The 20,251-nt window shown below is 48.3% G+C and overlaps 1 protein-coding gene across 1 annotated transcript; it reads left to right on the top strand.

Annotated features, from left to right (window-relative positions):
• Positions 1-1,622: 1,622 nt before the first annotated feature.
• On the top strand, positions 1,623-10,095 carry ACIN1 (apoptotic chromatin condensation inducer 1; the record flags this gene model as incomplete). Its single annotated transcript, XM_015823319.1, has 7 exons — positions 1,623-1,785; positions 1,887-2,032; positions 3,200-3,307; positions 4,563-4,670; positions 6,600-6,918; positions 9,037-9,137; positions 9,778-10,095. Coding segments are annotated over 7 exons (1,248 nt in total), but the record flags the coding sequence as incomplete, so codon positions are not given.
• Between the last annotated feature and the right edge of the window lie 10,156 nt (positions 10,096-20,251).

The following is a 20,251-nucleotide window of genomic DNA, read 5'->3' on the forward strand; positions in this document are numbered from 1 at the left end:
ATAATAATAATGATAAAGTTGGAAGGGACCTTGGAGGTCATCTAGTCCAACCCCCTGCTCAGGCAGGAAACCCTATACCATTTCGGACAAATGGCTGTCCAGTCTCTTCTTAAAAACTTCCAGTGTTGGAGCATTCACCGCTTCTGGAGGGAAGCAGTTCCACTGGTTAATTGTTCTCCCTGTCAGGAAGTTTCTCCTTAGTTCTAGGTTGCTTCTCTCCTTGATTAGTTTCCACCAAAGAAGAAAGAGGTCAAGCTATTCTCCAAAGCACCCGAAGGCAGGAGAAAAAGCAACGGATGGAAACTAATCAAGGAGAGAAGCAGCCTGGATCTAAGGAGGAATTGTCTGACAGTGAGAACAATTAGCCAGTGGAACCGCTTGCCTCCAGAAGTTGTGGGTGCTCCAACACTGGAGGTTTTTAAGAAGAGACTGGACAGCCATTTTGTCTGAAATGTTAAGAGGGTTTCCTGCCTGAGTAGGGGGTTGGACTAGAAGACCTCCAAGGTCCCTTCCAACTCTGCTATTCTGTTAAATGCCCATTGGAGAAAGTATAATTGTTCTCAACGTGGAAAATATATATAATATAGAGAGGAAGCTATTGTTGTTGGAATAGATTCATCAGTGTTCATCTAGGGCAGGGGTAGGCCACCTTGGCTCTTTTATGACTCGGGGACTTCAACTCCCAGAATTCCTGAGCCAGCATGGGGGAACTATGGCCCCCTCATGACTCGTGGACTTCAACTCCCAGAATTCCTGAGCCAGCATGGGGGAACTATGGCCCCCTCATGACTCGTGGACTTCCAGAATTCCTGAGGCAACATGGGGGGACTATGGCCCCCTCATGACTCGTGGACTTCAACTCCCAGAATTCCTGAGGCAACATGGGGGGACTATGGCCCCCTCATGACTCGTGGACTTCAACTCCCAGAATTCCTGAGGCAACATGGAACTATGGCCCCCTCATGACTCGTGGACTTCAACTCCCAGAATTCCTGAGGCAACATGGAACTATGGCCCCCTCATGACTCGTGGACTTCAACTCCCAGAATTCCTGAGCCAGCCACGCTGAGGGGAAAGGGAGAGGTTTCCAAGCTGAGCCATGCTGGCTCAGGAATTCTGGGAGTTGAAGTCCACGAGTCATGAAAGAGCCAAGGTTGCCTACCCCTGGTATAAGGGGTATAACATATGTTTCGGTCTTTTATCTTTTTAATTCACTTTTTTTTAAAAAAACGTTCTTGTCTAGTTGTCTTTTGACACTTAATTTTTTTTTCTATTTTAATCTTCTGAATAAACTAAAAAAAATTTAGGTTTTTTTTTTAAAAAAAACGAGCTTCGAGGCCCCGAATGACCCCACAGAAACATTTCTATTTTTCGTGCTCATGAGGACTAGAAACCCATTAGAACATTCTCTAATTTAAACATTCGCTCGTTCTCTGATACCCCTGAATCAAAGAGAAAGAATGGAAGACCCTGCCTCGTCTCGTCCGCAACACGGAGATCTTTGGATGGAGAAAAGCTGGCGAGGAAGGGGGGGGTCCCCCAAAAACCGGGTTTAGACCAGGATCGGTCATGTAAAAAAAGGGTCTTTTTCTCAAGCTCACCCTGCCCCCTTTCCCTCACAGGTGGTCCCCGTCGAAGGGCAAGAGAATGGTCAAGGGGAGGAAGAGGAGGAGGAGGAGGAAGAAGAGGAGAAAGTCCACGAGGAAGAACCGCCGGAGGTGGCGCCTGTTGTCGCCGTAGAGACGGTGGTCCTGCCTCTACCGGTAGAGCACGAAGTCAAAAAAGGTAACGGGGGGGGAGGGAGAAAGATGATTGGCAGAAGAGGGGAAGCGATTGACCGTACAGGTAGGGTCACCTGTGAGTTTCTGCCTTCCTTCGTCCCGCAGTCACGCTGAGCGACACGCTCACCCGGCGGTCCATCAGCCAGCAACGCTCGGGGGTCTCCATCACCATCGACGACCCCGTCCGCACGGCCCAGGTCCCTTCCCCTCCTCGCGGCAAGGTCAGCTGCATCGTTCACATCTGCAACCTGGTGAGTTGTTTTCCCGGGGCGGCGGGCAGCTCCCGGCTGGCAGCCCAAAAAGCCACGGCTGAAATTCTTTTTAATTTCGCAACCTAAGAGACAAGAGTTAACCGTAGTTTCAATTGGGGGGGGAAACACGATCATTCTAGACCGGGCCCGATCCAATTCCCCTACCAGGGAATTTCTGGCCACTCTCGACAAATCAAGCCATCGGTAGACACACAGATATTAATAAACCTCTACCGATTGTGCAAAGGTGACAATCGGCCAGCCCCAACGAGAAAAAGACTCCGGCCCCTCTCCAGCGTTAATCGGCCCTCAGATCAGCCTAGATTAACTCCGAGGTCAATTTCAGACCGACAATCGAGTAAGCAACACCCCAGTCAAGAAACTGGGAAAACCATTATTAAACAATTGAATCCCTAAGACTGGCCCCCACTCACCCATCCAGATAGGCAAGACACACCGACAGCAAGCAGCCCTCCTTACTAGCACTGATGATGTTACCTAGTTAGGTCATGAAATGTCGGCAAGAAAACAAGCAAGCTCGGAGAGCACCAAGGAGCCCACAGTTCTCTTCCTCTCTCCTCCTCCTCCCCCCCTTCTAGCACTGATAATGCTACCTAGTTGGGTCGTGAAACGTCTGCAAGAAAACATGCAAGCTTAGAGAGCACCAAGGACTCCACAGTCCTCCTCCTTTCCTGCTCCTGCTCCTCCTCTTCCTCTCCAGAACCCCCGCACCCTTCTAACGCTGATGATGTTCCCTAGTTGGGTCATGAAACGTCTGCAAGAAATCAGCCAAGCTCAGAGAGCACCCAGGACCCCACAGTTCTCCTCTTCCTCTCTCCTCCCTCCCCCCCTTCTAACACTGATGATGTTCCCTAGTTGGGTCATGAAACGTCTGCAAGGAAACCACCCAGCTCAGAGAGCACCAAGGACCCCCCAGTCCTCCATTCTTGCTCCTCCTCCTCCTCCCCTTCCCTCCATCCCCTCCTCCTCCCCTCCTCTATCTTCATACCTCACTCCCTTCTAGCACTGATGACGTTGCCTAGTTGGGTCATGAAACGACTGCAAGGGAACACACAAACTCAGAGAGCACCAAGGACCCCTCATTTTTTGGGGGGGGGGGCCTTCGGGAGCCTTTCTGAATCCCTGGATGTTTGTCCCCGCGGGTAGGTGAGGCCCTTCACCCTGGGTCAGCTGAAGGAGCTTCTGGGCCGGACGGGCACCCTGGTGGAGGAGGCTTTTTGGATCGACAAGATCAAGTCGCACTGCTACGTCACCGTGAGTCTTTGGGGGGGAGTGTTCTCCTCCTCCTCCTCCTCCTCCTCCTCCTCCTCCTCCTCCTCCTCCAGGAATCCTCCTTTCCAGAAGAATCTGCCTCTCCTCTGGAAAGCTCTGCCCCGTGCTGGTTTTTTAAGGCTAAAGCTAAGATGGCGAGGATTCCCAAAAATTGGCTGGGCTGGTTCGTTAACGCTGCTCGATGCAAAATGCTTGTCCTGGTTTAAAGGGAATTTAGGGAGGGTTTTTAAAGCGAGCTTTCCTTTCGGGGGGGGGGGATTGAAGTGGAACGTCCACGGGGATTCCCAGCCCTCCCAAGTCACGGTTGTCCCAAAGGTGCTTTTTCAAAAAGCAACTGGACTTTTTTTGGGGGGGGGGTTGTCCCCTTGAAAAACGTTTCGCTTCTCCTCCAAGTAGCTTTTTTCAGTTCAGTTTAAGAGGAACACTTCGGGATTTGGGGAGCCGGGGGGGGGGGAGAAATGGCTGGAAACACGTCTCTTTCTCTCTCTCTCTCCTTCCCTCCTTCTCCCTTTCCCTCCCTCTTCCTCTCTTTCCCCTTCCCCTCCTCTCTTCCTCTTCCTCCCTCCCTCCCTCTTTCCCCCCTCCCTCTTTCTTTCTCTCCCTCCCTCCCTCCCTCTGTCCCTTTTCCCCTATCTCTCTCCCTCATCCTCTCTCTCTCCCTCCCTCCCTCTTTCCCCCCCTCTCTTTCTCTCCCTTTTCCCCATCTTCCTCTCTCTTTCCCTCCCTCTCTCCCTTTTCCTCCCTCCCTCTCCCTCCCTCTGTCCCTCTCCCTTTTCCCCCTATCTCTCCCTCTTCCTCTCTCTCTCCCTCCCTTTTCCTCCTATCTCTTTCCTCCCTCTTTCTCTTTCCCTCCCTCTCCCTTTTCCTGCTATTTCTCTCCCTCTTCCTCTCTCTCCCTCTTTCTCTCCCTCCCTCTTCCTTTTCCCCATCTCTCTCCCTCTTCCTCTCTCCCTTCCCCCCTCTTCCTCTCTTTCTCTCCCTCTTCCTCTCCCTCCCTCTTTCCCCCCTCTCTCTCCCTCTTCCTCTCTCTCTCCCTCCCTCTGTCCCTCTCCTTTTTCCCCATCTCTCTCCCTCCCTTTTCCCTCCCTTCTTCCCTCTCCCTTTCCCTCCTCTCTCTCCCTCTTCCTCTCCCTTTCCCCCCTCTCCCTCCCTCCCTCTCCCTTCCCCCCTCTCTCCTTTTCCTCCCCTTTCTCTTTCCCTCTCCCTCTTTCTCTCTTCCCCCAATATTTCCTTTCAGTATTCAACAGTGGAAGAAGCCGTTGCGACGCGGAACGCCCTCCACGGGGTCAAGTGGCCACAGTCTAACCCCAAGTTTTTATCGGCAGATTTTGTGGAGCAGGATGAGGTACGGACCCCGACGGGGAGGGAAGGCGTGGGGTGGGCGGGGAGGGATCCAACATTAGGAGTGGGGGGGTGGTCTCTGTCCCCCGTGCCCTGGAGCTCGGCGCAAGAAAGCGAAACAGGAAAACATGCTCCGAAAATGGTGGGCTTGCAGAAGGCACGTCTCTCTCCGGCTGTTAGCGATGCAGGTAGTCCTCAACTTACGACAGCTCGCTTAGCGACTGTTCGAAGTTACAACGGCGCCGAAGAAAAGCGATGGATGACCACTTTTCACAATTTACAGCCGTTGCGGCATCACGTGATTTACATTCGGATGCTTGACAACTGACTCGCTTTTATGACTGGTGACAGCGTCCTGGGGGGGTCACGTGATCCCCTTTTGTGGCATTCCGACAAGTCCACAGGGGAAGCCAGGTTCGCTTAACGACTGTGTGACTAGCTTAACAACCGCAGCGATTCACTTAACCGTGGTGGCAAGAAAACTCACTTTTCTTGCCACCACGGCAAGACTCACTTTTAACAAATGTCTCGCTTTGCGACATAAAATGTTGGGCTCCGTTGCGGTCGTAAGTCAAGGACTGACCGGTAACGGCCAAAAGAGAACTGGAGCAATTCCTCTGCTCAACTTTATCAGCTTCCGCTCCACTTTGTCCCTCCGTCAGAGGACGAAAGTACAGGCAGTCCTCAACTTACGACCGTCCCCTTAGCGACCATTCAAACAATGTTGAAAACAGGGACTCACAACCCGTCTTCGCAGTCACAACTGTGGCGGCAGCGTCACGTGATAAAAAAAAAAAAATCCAAACCGGGCGCCGGCATAAATTTACCACCGTTGCAGTCATTTGCGTCCTCCTTGGGCTTCCGACAAACTGGATTCGCTGAACAGCCATGTGCTTTGCTTAACATCAACAAAAGAGCTCGTAAAATAGGATACGACTCACACAATAATCCCCTAGCAATGGAAATTCCAGACCCAATTATGGTCACAAGCCGAGGACCACCTGTCAAATTGATGCCCTAGGACAGGGCTTTTCAACCAGGGGTACAGGTACCACTTGTGGTACATTGGCACCTGGCCGGTGGTACACAACCATCCTAGAAAAGTGGTAGCGGGGGAGGGGAATGAGCTGAACCGGTGGCAGCACCGCACAAGCCTGAGCGAGAGACGGCTGGAGCTGCAGGGCGGTCAGGGCTCAGCGGAAGCGCCAGGATCAGTGCCGTTTTCCAGCTGATCGACGCTTCTTCGGGGCTGTCAGGGCTCAGTGGAAGTGCCAGGATCAGCGCCAGGCTCCAGTTGGAGTTCGGCACTGATCCTGGCGCTTCTGCTGAGCCCAGAAGAAGCGCCGATCAGCTGGAATGTTGCAGCCTCTCCAGGGTCTTGTGATTTACATTCAGATGCTTGGCAACTGATTCATATTTATGACGGTCACAGTGTCCCAGGGTCATGTGAAGTGACCAAAACCTGCTGCAACCACTCAGCAGACGGGGGGAATAAAAACCAAACACCCCCCACCCCACGCCCACTGCCAATCCTCAACAGAAATGCTCACAACAATGAAAACCTCGGACAGGAGGAAGAGCGCGGCCGGGCGGGCAGGCAGGTGTCTTGCTTGGCTGTGCCTTGGGGGGCATTTTTTTCAGTGCCATTGTAACTTCGAACAGTCACCAAGCGAACTGTTGTAAGTCAAGGACTACCTGTACTTGATTACTTTTTTCCTTTTTTTTTTTTTTCTTTTTTTTTGGTCATCAAGTTTTTAACACCTTGCTAGGCGCTTGGTGGTACTCGGATACTGCCATATCCTAAAAGTGGTACAATGGGTAAAAAGATTGAAAAGCCCTGGCCTCGGAAGACGCCTCTTAGCTTTCCCGCGAGTATCCGTTGATTTTGTACCTTCAACCTGCTTAACCTTAGCCCTTCCTGTCTCTTCCTCAGCTGGACTTCCACCGGGGTCTTCTGACCGACCGTCCCGCAGAGGCCAAGGCAGATGAAGCGCCCACCTTCCCCGGGGCGGGCCCGACCACCCGGGGGGAACGGGAGCTGTCCCGGCGCTCGGAGGCGCGGGAGCGGGAGGCGGCCGTGCGGGAGCAGTGGGCCGAGCGGGAGCGAGAGATGGAACGCCGGGAGAGGACCCTGGCGGAGCGGGAGTGGGACCGGGACAAGGTGCGCGAGGGCCCGCGCTCTCGCTCCCGGTCCCGAGAGAGACGCCGCAAGGAGCGGCCCAAATCGAAGGAGAAGAAAGCCGAGAAAAAAGGTAACAGGCGAGAGAGTTTGGCCGAGTGCATAAGGGAGACATAGAAACCGGGAGACCGTGAGTTCTAATCCCACCTTAGGGATGAAAGCCAGCTGGGTGACTTTGGGGCAATCACCAGGAGATGGAGAGTTCTAGTCACCTGAGTGGTGCAAATGTGTGTGTGGAGCGTGTGAAAACATCCTGCAGCCAAAGAAGGCTCCACACCAGTGGTTCTCAACCTGTGGGTCGGGACCCCATTTGGGGTCGATTGACCATTTCATGGGGGTCGCCAAGCAAGGCTGTCCGCCATTTTTTTTGTCCGCCATTTTTTCCCTCTTTTCCGGCGGGTGCCTTACCTCCCTTGGGCTGGGCCAGCTGGTGGTTGGCCTGCTCTGTCTCTGCCGCTTGCCAGCTACGCCTCGGCCGGCGCAGGAGGCGGAACCATGCATGCGCGGCGCTCCCGGGCAGGGAAAGTCCTCGACTTACGACCGGTTGGGTAGTCCTCGACTTACGACTGGTTTAGTCCTCGACTTACGACCGGTTTAGTCCTCGACTTACGACCGGTTGGGGTCGCGGCATTAAAAAGGTTGAGAACCACTGCTCCACACACACATTTGCACCACTCAGGTGAGCCTGAAGACACAGGTAAACCTCCAAGTGGTCTCAACGGCTCTCTGAAAGAATGCAAAATGACCAACTCCTCGCAAGGAATATAAATCCTTCCATTCCCCACCATCCAGTCAGAGCTGAAGAAGCTTCTTGGATGAGGAGCGAAACGTCTTCAAAGAAAAACACGAAAGTCCAGTTGCCTCCTGAAAAAAGAGCACCTGTCCTGGTTCCGACAGATGAAACTCTTTTTTTAAAAAAAAAAAAATGTTTAAACCAACAAAACAAAACATAACACACATACACACAGAGTGTATACTCCTTTTTGTTAACAGCAATTTCGTAACAGTAATCTATTATTTACATTTCCCCCCCTTATTCTTCTTTAGATATATTTGTCCTTGTTGTCCCGTTGTTTCTTGTTTACATTTTTCTTCCTTCATACTATACTTCATACTAAGAATAATACATATTATTATTACTGTACATTATTATACACACATTTTCCACTTTTAACTTTTCCACATGTATTCTCCTCTATTGTTTCTAGTCTCCAACCAGCTGTACCACTTGTTCCATATGAGAGAGTACTCTGTGTCTTCTTTTCTTTTATCTCTTTTGTTAATTCCGACAGATGAAACTCTTCAAAATAACTTCCGAGGCGTTGTTTACCTTAAAGAATCTTTATTTTGAGCAGCATCATAGCATCGGCACTGGCACAAAGGAAGCCAAAAACTGAATTCCCCTCCCCTGAGCATATAGTATCAAAGCACAATTCGCTTCTCCAGTTAACCGTCATAAATCACATTCCTCAATTATCTTGAAGTTCAGGCTTCTTCTCTCCTGCCAATTTCTTATCAGCTCTGGTTACGATAACCTTGTTTCTCAGGCTGGGTCCAGTGTTGTTATGTCTAGCTCAGAGGTAGGCAACCTCGGCTCTTTTATGACTCATGGACTTCAACTCCCAGAATTCCTGAGTCAGCATGGGGAAAACTTTGGCCCCTTCATGACTCGTGGACTTCAACTCCCAGAATTCCTGAGCCAACATGAGGGAAACTTTGGCCCCTTCATGACTTGTGGACTTCAACTCCCAGAATTCCTGAGCCAGCGTGAGGGAAACTTTGGCCCCTCATGACTCGTGGACTTCAACTCCCAGAATTCCTGAGCCAACATGAGGGAAACTTTGGCCCCTCATGACCCGTGGACTTCAACTCCCAGAATTCCTGAGCCAGCATGAGGGAAACTTTGGCCCCTCATGATTCGTGGACTTCAACTCCCAGCATAGCTGACTCGGGAATTCTGGGAGTTGAAGTCCATGAGTCATAAAAGAGCCGAGGTTGCCTACCCCTGGTCTAGCTGGACTCCCGCTCACATCCCCCCTCCCAGCATCATCTGACGCTAAAAGCAAAAGGTAAAATTTCCATTTATTGTCAACGCAAAAACATCCGATGTTAGCAGTGTTGACAGCACCTTTGGGACTCAGTAAAAAAAGGCAAAACTTCAACCTAACCCTCTTCCCTTCTTCCCCAACAGAAAAAGCCCAAGAGGAACCCCCGGCTAAGCTTCTCGATGATCTGTTCCGTAAAACCAAGGCAGCCCCCTGCATTTACTGGCTGCCCCTCACAGACATCCAGGTGAGGGACCCCAGCCGGGGTGACCCGAGGGCTCAAAATGTGGTTTTATTGATTTCTTCCGCACCGGGAGCAAGAAACTCGTCAAGATGCAGTCAGGACAAATGGGTGGATGCAGTTAACAGGCGGTCCTCAACTTCACGACCACAATCGAACTCCTCCCCCGAACTCTTGTCGCTAAGCGAGGCAGTTGTCAACTGAATTTTGCCCCCCCCCCCGTTTTTCCGACCTTTCTTGCAACGCTTGTTAAGTGAACCACCACCGCACTTGTTCAGAGAGTAACGCCGTTACCCCCGTTGACTTTGCTTGTGAGGAGGTGGCAAAAAAATGGATCGCGTGACCCCAGGAGGCGGCGGCTGTCGTAACTACGAGTCAGTTGCCAAGCGTCTGAATTTTGATGACGTGACTGTTGGGGATGCGGCAACGGTCGTAAGTGTGGGAAACGGCCACAAATTCTTTTCAGTCCCGTTTAACTTCATTAAATCAACTGTTGTAAGTTGAGGACTAGCTGTTTTAACTTAACTGCAACGGATTCACTTAACCAACCATCTTGCTTAGCGACAGAAATTTGGGGCTCGATGGTCGTACGTTGAGGCGACCTGTGCGGGGCAGTCCTTTCACCAATGCTCTTCCCTCCCCGCAGTGTGTCCAGAAACAGGCCGAGCGAGCGGCCCGCGCCCGAGAACGGGAACGCCGGCGCAAAGAACTGGAAGCCGAGGAGGCCCGTCAGCGAGAACGCAACCGCCAGGCCGAGCGCGACAAGCGGCGGGAACACAGCAGAGAGCGGGAACGCGAGCGCCCCAATGCCACCGGCGGCGGTGGGGCCAGCCGAGCGGGCGAACGCAGCGGCCGAGGAGGAGACCGCGAACGGCGCGAGGCCAAAAGCCGCCACAGCCGGAGTCGGAGTCGGAGCACGCCTGTACAGGACAGAGGGGGGCGCCGTTGAGCTATTCCCCCAGCCTTTCTTTTGACCTTCAGTGTGGGGGGGGGAAGTTGGTGGTTGGGGGCACTTCCCCCCCCAAATCTAGTAAGGAAGAACAAGGGAGGAGCGAGTTTCTTTGTCCACCACTGGAAGGGCCGAGAGGGGCCCGGCATGGCGGGCGGCCGAAGTGGTAGGGCTCTGCCCCCTCCCTCCCCGTAATGTGGGGATGAGTTTGATTCCTGACCCCCCCCTCCTGCTCCCCTCTTCTGGAGCCAGTGTCCTTCCCGTTGATTTGTATTTTATTTTGGGAAAATGTTTTTTTTATTCTTCTGATGATACAGGAAAAGAGAGCATAATAAAGAGATGGCGTTAGTTTTAAAGCTGCTGTCCTGCTTCTTTTGGGGGGGCGCGGAGAAAGGGGAGACCGCCGCCGTTGTGGGGAAAAAAATTGTTTCCTGTCCTCTTGCAAAAAGACACTTAAATCCTACCCTGGTGTGTAAGGCTCTTGTGTTTTCCCAAATGGGAAGGGAGACACACACACACCCCTCTAGCAAGTTGTGATGGAATTTGTTCCCAAGCCAGCAGTTCAGCTTGTATCTAGAGAATATTTATTACTCACAATTGAACTGTGGAGTCTTGGGCGCTCTCTGAGCCTGGTTGGGTTCCTGCAGACGTTTCATTACCAAACTAGGTAACATCATCAGTGCTAGAAGAGACCGGGGTATGTGGAGGGTAGGAGGAATCTGGGTTCTTGTTACTTTCTAAACTGTGTTGTTTTCTTGGAGAGATTTCACGATTCAGTTGCTACAAGCGAGTGAGGTTTGCGAAGTAGAGGAGGAATGGGAGAGGAGGAGGAGGAGATTGGTAACAGCAACTAGGAAACATCGATGCTAGAAGAGACGGGGGTATGTGGGTTGGGGGGAAGGAGGAGGAGGAATGTGGGGTCTTTGTTGCGGTCTGAGCTGGGTGGTTTTCTTGCAGACGTTTCATGACCCACCTAGGTAACGTCATCAGGGAAGTGGGGTTTGGTAAACAAAAACCAAATGAAGGCTCTACCAACTCAGACAAAACAGTCAACAACAGCCTAATCCAGGAGCCAGTAAGAACACCCACCAACACTAACGGGGCAAGCCACTAGCATCTAAACTGAGAGCGAGGCCCACTCCCTTCTAGCAGTGGTGATGTTTGTTACCTAGCTGGGTCATGAAACGTCTGCAGGAACCCAACCAAGCTCAGAGAACACTGAGGACCTCACCATGAATGGCTCGTATTAACGCAGAAAAGGGGCCCTTTAGAAAGAACGTTGATTGCCAGGCGCGCTCGAGTTTCTGTTTATTACATTTTACATATTTATTTAAAACATTTCTAAAGCCGCCGCTCTCCTAGCCAACCCTGGGCAGTTAAAACGACCTATAAGATCATATTAAAACTATAAAACAAAACAGATGAAAACATTTTTGTTTGCTCTGTTTTCCTGTTGCGGTCTGTGCCGCTCAGACTGTTTTCCATTTAACTGTCAAAATAGCTCGGCCCGTCGATTTTGCTGTCACCAATTCCAGCGTTTAGCTCGGTCACCCAAAAACGGAGCACGGAGTACAGAATTCGGCAGACAAACAACCTTACCTGCCCATCACAACTGTTCGCTTTCAGCAAAACCAACGTTAAACAAAACCGAGGAAATAGAGATTTTTGAGATCCAATCTGGATCGGCCACCAGAACCGGAGATTTAATCTTCCGGGTTTTCAGACTCTCTCTCTCTAGCAGAGAGCGTGCTTTATGCTATTCTGTTTGCAGCTACTAAGATTGTTGGCCGAGCAGGGACAAAAACAGCCAGGGAAGTGATTTGAAGCCTGGGAAATGGGCCCCACAATTATGACTTCTGCAGCTTCCCAGGATCACGTGATCAAAATTCAGACGCTTGGCAACTGGTTCATATTTATGACCGTTTGCCGTGTCGCAAGGTCACGTGATTTCCTTTTGCGACCATCTGATCAGCAAAGTCGATGGGGAAGCCGGATTCGCCGAACCACCTGGGTTACTAACTTACCAAAGGCAGCAGTTCACTTAACAACTGCGGCAAGAAAGGTCGTAGAACGGGGCAAACCTCACTTAACAAAATGTTTCAGAGCGGGCACAGTCTTGTTGCGCGAGATAATCCGGGAGTAAACACAGTAAACTGGTCCATATTAAAAGGTGGTTTATCTTACACTGTCTACAATATCATACACCAGGAATAATATACATACACCTGCTAATACAGCAGGATCCAAAACTAATCAAGGAGAGAAGCAACCTAGAACTAAGGAGAAACTTCCTGACAGAACAATTAACCAGTGGAACAACCTGCCTCCAGAAGCAGTGAATGCTCCAACACTGGAAGTTTTTAAGAAGAGACTGGACAGCCATTTGTCCGAAACAATATAGGGTTTCCTGCCTGAGCGGGGGGTTGGACTCGATGACCTCCAAGGTCCCTTCCAACTTTTATTATTATTATTAACACATCAGCAGAACTTACCCTTTTATACAAAGGCTCTTAAAGAGACTCAGACCCTGCTGAGCCATTCCCATCATTACATCTTACATTTTACACTACATCAGCTGGTTAGCTGTTAAATCATTACCTTGATAAAATGTCTCACTTAACAACAGAAATTTTGGGCTCAATTGTGGTCGTAAGTGGAGGGCTACCTGTACCACACACACGCTATTAGACGTTTCCTGAGAATGGGCCCCAGCGTGAGTCCCAAAGCTTGGAAGACAAAACCTGGTCCCGGTGACCAACCCAGATTGGATCCTGCCACATTATCCTCGGACACGTAGATTCGCCTTCATTAGTGAGACTTTTGAGAGCTCGCATGTAAAGGAAATTAAAGGCAGAAAAAAATACTTAAGAAAAAGCACATTTTGAATGCAGGGGTTGTAGAATTAGGCCACGGTGTTAATAAAAAAAAAAAAGCTCATAGCGATGATGAAAAATAGGCTTCAAAAACCTCGGCTGGAAAACTGGCTTGATGCCTTGTTTAGAAACTTACATAAACACGATTAGCTTTAATGTTCCAATAAGATCCAAATATAGCTGAATGTCTCAACGTGAGGGCTAAACGACAAAGATTTGCGCCGGGCTTGGAATTAGTCTGCACACTCTTCTTTTTTTTTTTTTCCTCTCCCAAGCGGAATAAAGAAACATTTTCCCCCCTTTTTTGGCACTTATATTTCCTCCCTTCTTAAGAGCTTTTGAGGGGGGGGGAGCATCCATGTCTTTTTCCTTCCCAGTTTTCCCGTTCTGGTCTGCAAAGAAAGCCGGATTGAGAGGCGGTGATTGATGCACACGACAAGAGATTTCCGGCTAGGATTTGCACAGGCACAATCCAGGCTAGCCCCACAATGACAGATGATGATTTACAGAAGATTTCCGAGTGGAAATCTTTTAAAAAAACGAAACAAAAAACTAGCAAGGATTTCTCACGAGCGCTGTTTCCTTCGTGGCAGATAGATGGCGCCGATCTTCCACACAACCAGGTCAAAGGAAGGAGGCAGTGCACGTATTCCTAGAGAGAGAAAAACACACAAAACTGCAGGCCAAGGGGGCAAATTGGACAAAGAAAAGGGGCCGAATGAGAAGGGGCAACATTTCTGCTCCCAGAACTTGGTCTCTTTCGTCTTCTAACCCCCCCATCATCTTCATCAATGATTTGGACGAGGGGATAGATGGGGAAATCATCAAATTTGCGGATGACACCAAGCTGGCAGGAATAGCCAACACTCCAGAAGACAGGCTTAAGATACAGGAGGACCTGGACAGACTCGAACACTGGGCGCTATCTAACAAAATGAAACTCAATGGTGAAAAAAGCAAGGTTCTGCATTTAGGCAAGAAAAACCAAATGCACAGGTATAGTATAGGGGGCACCTTGCTCAATAGTAGTAACTGTGAGAGGGATCTCAGAGTCCTAGTGGACAATCACTTAAATAGGAGCCAGCCGTGTGCTGCAGCTGCCAAAAAAGCCAACACAGTGCTGGGCTGCATTAACAGAGGGATAGAATCAAGATCACATGAAGTATTAATACCACTTTACAATGCCTTGGTAAGGCCACACTTGGAATACTGCATCCAGTTTTGGTCACCGCGATGTAAAAAAGATGCTGAGACTCTAGAAAGAGTCCAGAGAAGAGCAACAAAGATGATTAGGGGACTGGAGCTAAAACATATAAGGAACGGTTGCTGGAATTGGGTATGTCTAGTTTAACGAAGAGAAGGACGAGGGGGGACAGGATAGCAGTCTTCCAGTATCTCAGGGGCTGCCCCAAAGAAGAGGGAGTCAAGCTATTCTCCAAAGGGCCTGAAGGCAGGACAAGAAGCAACGGATGGAAACTGATCAAGGAAAGAAGCAACCTAGAACTAAGGAGAAACTTCCTGACAGTGAGAACAATTAACCAGTGGAACAACCTGCCTCCAGAAGTGGTGAATGCTCCAACACTGGAAGTTTTTAAGAAGAGACTGGACAGCCATTTGTCCGAAATGGTATAGGGTTCCTGCCTAAGCAGGGGGTTGGAATCGATGACCTTCAAGGTCCCTTCCAACTTTTATTATTACTATTATTATTATTACTATTACTATTATTATTATTATTATTATTATTATTATTATTATTATTATTATTATTATTATTATTATTATTATTATTATTACTATCTTGGTTTGTTGTCACCCCACCCCACCCCTTGCTCCAGAACCACAAGATGCTCAACTAGCCCCCAAGGAACATCTGCAGCTGTGGCCATGTCGTTTTTTCCTGCTTCCAGCCATGTTTTGTTTTCACCCCCTTGCCCTCTTTTTTTTTTCATCCTACACAAAACCCAAGCGCCCCCCCCCCTGGCTCCCCAGACGGTTCTATTTTTCTTCCTCCCGGGGCTGCGTGGAGGATGGGAGTTGTCATCCAATTTTTCTCCTGCGTTCTAGATCTTCGATCCCTGTTTCTCGGGTCCCGACGTTTGGCGTCGGGGCGGGCGGCGTGTGAATCCAACGAAGCATGATGTGCAAGGCTTGGAGGGCCTCCCCCCTCCGTCTTTCACCCCCATCTAAAAAGGGGCCTAAAAAGACCCCTGCCCTCCCAAGTGGTCCAGAGTGCACCTGCGTAGGGGTGTAGACTTTATACATTCCTCCATCAATGGTTTTCCTCTGCAGATTCCAAAAATCTGGTTCTTTTGATCCCTTCCTATGAGAGACACGACCCCCCCTGTGGCTTGAGGGGGGGGCAAGGAGAAATTGGGTGCAGGGGCCTGGCTGAGACTAAAGGCCAGCTGTTTTGGCAGCAAGCCCCGAAGGATTAAAACTCATTTTGGGGGTGAGATTGGACAACTATTTGTCTGAAACGATATAGGGTTTCCTGCCTGAGCAGGGGGTTGGACTAGAAGACCTCCATTGTCCCTTCCAACTCTGTTATTCTATTCTATTCTATTCTATTCTATTCTATTCTATTCTATTCTATTTCTGTTCTATTCCGTTCTGTTCTCTTTTCTAATTCTATTTCTATTCTATTTCTATTCTATTCTATTCTATTTCTATTCTGTTCTGTTCTGTTCTGTTCTATTCTATTCTCTTCTCTTTTCTAATTCTATTTCTATTCTATTCTATTTTATTTTATTCTATTCTATTCTATTCTATTTCTATTCTGTTCTATTCTGTTCTATTCTGTTCTGTTCTATTCTCTTTTCTAATTCTATTTCTATTCTATTTCTAATTCTATTTCTATTCCTTATTTCTATTCTATTCTATTCTATTCTATTCTATTCTATTCTATTCTATTCTATTCTATTCTACTCTACTCTACGCTACGCCACGCCACGCCACTCCACTCCACTCCACTCCACTCTATTAATTCTGGAAGTTGTTCATTTCAGATAGTCCTCAACTTACATCTACAACTGAGCTCAACATTTCTGTTGCTAACCGAGACAGATTTTAAATGCCTTTTGCCCCATTTTACCATCTTTCTGGCAGCTGTTAAGTTAGCCCCACAGTTGTTAAGTGAATCTAGCTTCCCCCCCCCATGGACTTTGCTTGTCGCAAAAGGGGATCACGTGATTCCGGGACGCTGCAACCGTCATAAATACGAGTCAGTTGCCAAGCGTTTGAATTTTATGCACGTGAGCCTGGGAGATGCTGCAAGGGTGCTAAGCGTAAAAAAACAGTCATCGGTCCCCTTTTTCCAGTGCCGTGGTAACTTTGAAATGGTCACTAAACGAACTGTCGTAAGCCGAGGACTAGCCTCAACCACGAAACGGCTGAATGGAAACCTCAGCAACAATGTGGTTCAACTCACCCTTTGGGCAAGGATTTTGGGCCCAGAAATGGCCCTCCTTGGCCTCTGGCTCTCCCCTTTTCAGCCGTCGCCGTCTCTTGCGCCCCACAAAACAGGGGCCTGATACCCCCCACACATACCCTTCCCATCTATATCTGCCCCCCATTCCAGATGTGAAGATCGGGATTGCCAAAAGGCACATGGGGTATTCCAGCTGCTCTGGCAGGGATCAGGGGCCCAATCTTTGCTATGGGGCAGCAAGGAGGAGGAAGAGGGCTGAGTAAATGGCCTCCCCTTCTGCTGTGGGGAGGGACTTTGCGTAGGGTGGAGAATTCTCCTTTTTCCCATGCCCAAGCTCACTTTTTTCCTCCCTGCCATCTGCTCTATTTTTATCCCTTCCTTCGTTCCCCTTCGCCTCTTTCCCGGTGAAAGGATCGCTCAGGAAATCTGCTGAGCGGGCACCCCGGGAAGAGGGCCGCTTCTGAAAAGGCACCCAGCCCCGGGCCTGACCTTTGACCTCTTTTCCCACCCTCAAAATTCCCTTCTATTTTTCCTTTCCTTTTCTCCAGCTCTGCCCACTTCGATCCGATCCTACCTGGAATAGAATAGAATAGAATAGAATAGAATAGAATAGAATAGAATAGAATAGAATAGAATAGAATAGAATAGAAAATATGGAATGGAATGGAATGGAATGGAATAGGATAGGATAGGATAAGAATAGAATAGAATAGAATAGAATAGAATAGAATAGAATAGAATAGAATAGAATAGAATAGAAAATATGGAATGGAATGGAATAGGATGGAATAGAATAGAATAGAATAGAATAGGAATAGGAATAAGAATAAGAATAAGAATAAGAATAAGAATAGAATAATAAAATGAATGGAATGGAATGGAATGGAATGGAATGGAATAGAATAGAATAGAATAGAATAGAATAGAATAGAATAGAAATATGAATAGAATAGAATAGAATAGAATAGAAATATGAATAGAATAGAATAGAATAGAATAGAATAGAATAGAATAGGAATAAGAATAAGAATAAGAATAGAATAATAAAATGAATGGAATGGAATGGAATGGAATAGAATAGAATAGAATAGAATAGAATAGAATAGAATAGAATAGAAATATGAATAGAATAGAATAGAATAGAATAGAAATATGAATAGAATAGAATAGAATAGAATAGGAATAAGAATAAGAATAAGAATAGAATAATAAAATGAATGGAATGGAATGGAATAAAATAGAATAGAATAGAATAGAATATAAATATGAATAGAATAGAATAGAATAGAATAGAATGGAATAGAATAGAATAGAATAGAATAGAAATATGAATAGAATAGAATAGAATAGTAAAATAAGGAATAGAATAGAACAGAACAGAATAGAAATAAGGAATAGAATAGAATAGAATTGCTATTGCGATATGAGTTAATCTTTTTTAAAGACATTTTTTAAAAATGACCTGTTTGTTGTGTTTTTTCTTTTTCTTTTTTCTCAATATTTTGGTCTTTTGTATTTTAACTTTTCTTGAATAAACTAAATATTATCAAGGGGGAAAAAGAAGCGATGGATGGTAACTAATCAAGGAGAGAAGCAACCTTGAATTAAGGAGAACCTTCCTAACGGTGAGAACAATTAACCAGGGGAACGGCTTGCCACCAGAAATTGCGGGTGCTCCATCACTGGAGGATTTTAAGAAGAGTCTGGACAGCCACTTGCCTAAAATGGTATAGAGTCTCCTGCTTGAGCAGAGGGTTGGACTAGAAGACCTCCAAGGTCCCTTCCAAATATGTTATTCTCCTCCTCCTCCTCCTCCTCCTCCTCCTTTTAAAGAAGAGATTGGACAATCAATCTCTTGGTCTAGGGTCTCCTGCTTGAGCAGGGGGTTGGACTAGAAGACCTCCAAGGTCCCTTCCAAATCTGTTATTCTGTAATTCTATTATTCTCCTATCTTGAGGATCTCAACCATCTTCAAGAATTTGGGGGCGGGATTTTCTGCTCCCTTTTAGCTCCTCCCCGGGATCCCAATCTGCTCAGGGGCCCGCTCAGAAACCCCCCCTCCCCAAATCAAACCCCATTAAAAATGGGAATCCCTCCCCCCCACCCACCCACACATTCCCTCCTTGTAACTCTTTCAGGGGAAAGAGTTAACCTCTCCCCCCCTTTGAGACCCCCCAACCTTTCTCCTCCTTCCTGATTGGTCCTGCCTCTCCCCTCTTCCACAGCCCAGTTTCCCCCCCCCTCCCTCCCCGGCCTGGCAGGTTAATTACACTATTTAAATTCCCTCAAATAATCGCCGCCAGTTAATTAAGCCTCCATCGATCGTTAAAAGCGGACCAATAATGAATATCCCACCAGCCTCACTGGGGGGGGGGAGCGTCGAGGAGGGTGACTCATAGGCTCTCCCCCTCCCCATGGCTTTTATCCTGCTCAGCCCCCTCCCCACATCAGGGTTTGGGGGGGACCCTGATCTAAGGTCCCCCCCCCCTTCTGCCTCATTTCAAGTCCTTCCTTCTCCGGCTTCCTCCCTTTCCTAACACCGTTGAGTTACGACCACAACCGAGCCCAAATTTCCCGTCGCTCAGCGAGACAGCTGCGAAGGGAGGCTGGCCCCCATTTGACAAGCTTTTCTCGACCCCATCGTTAAGCGAATCCTTGAAGCTGTTCAGTTAGTAAGACGGTTGTTCCGTGAATCTGGCTTCCCCTGTTGAGTTTGCTTGCCAGCCGGTCGCAAAAGAGGGAATCGCGTCACACACACACACACACACACACACAGGGACGCCGCGACCGTCGTAAACACGAGTCCGTTGCCAAGCATCCAAAATTGGATCCCGCGACCACAAGGTCGGTCGTTAAGTGTGAAAACCGGTCCTAAGTCCCCCTTTCTCAGTGCCTTTGTTATTTCGAGTGGCTCATTTGACCGTGTGTTGTGTATGTGTGTGTGTGGGGGGGGTTATTGGGGTTTTTTTAATCTTTTTTTTCTATATTGTGTTGTTTTCGGTTTTTTGCTGCCTAGATTCGTGGTGAGCAAGTAGGCAGCTAGATGGATTTCCTAAATAAATACATTTTCAACAGTCACTAAATGAACGGTTATAACTGGAGAACTACCTGTACTCTTATTTTTGGGGTGCAGAGGACACCCCCCTTATCTGGGGCCAGATTTTGCCCCCCCCCATTTGCCCAAACAATAAAAGAAAACACACTCCTATTTTATCCTGTCTGGCCTAAACTCCACTATCAATTTTTTAAAGCAAACTCTTGTTAGAAATTCACAAACTCTCCCCTGGAGAATAATTCAGGGAACAAAATAAAACCTAGACACATTAGGATGGAGGGAGAGAAAGGGGGGGGGTTCTATGGGGAATCCCCCCTCTTCTAAATTCAGAGGGGGGGTCCTGGATCCACTCTCCTTCCTCTTTTCCCCTTTCTGGGCACCCCAAATTTGGCTGACAGGCCAAATTCCTGTCTCCTTCACCCACTTCTGGTCTCTTAAATTTATTTATTTGTTTTTTTAAAGCTCATTTAAAAATGCAATTGCAGTTAAACAATTTCGGAGGGGGGGCTGTTTACTCACATGGAGCGTGTGTGCGTGGCGGGGGGACGGACAGCCAGGAAGAGTTGAGAAAAGTGGAAAGCCCTTCAATTTAAAAATAAATTTAATTTTTTTTTTTTAAAAATGGTCATTTTTCCTCTCCATTCAGGGTTTATTAAACTCGGTCTTGCGCCTGCAAGGAAACCCACTTCCGTTCATCTTCGGGGGGGGGGGAGAATATAAGGAGAGAAGATGTTGCTGGGCGGTTTGTACATGCTCAGAGGCACCCTCGCTCTTCCAGTTTTTTTGGGGTGGTGGTGTTTCCCCTCTTCCTTTGCG

The sequence above is a fragment of the Protobothrops mucrosquamatus genome, unplaced genomic scaffold, assembly GCF_001527695.2.
Source record: "Protobothrops mucrosquamatus isolate PMUCROS unplaced genomic scaffold, P.Mucros_1.0 scaffold1835, whole genome shotgun sequence".
Taxonomy (NCBI): domain Eukaryota; kingdom Metazoa; phylum Chordata; class Lepidosauria; order Squamata; family Viperidae; genus Protobothrops; species Protobothrops mucrosquamatus.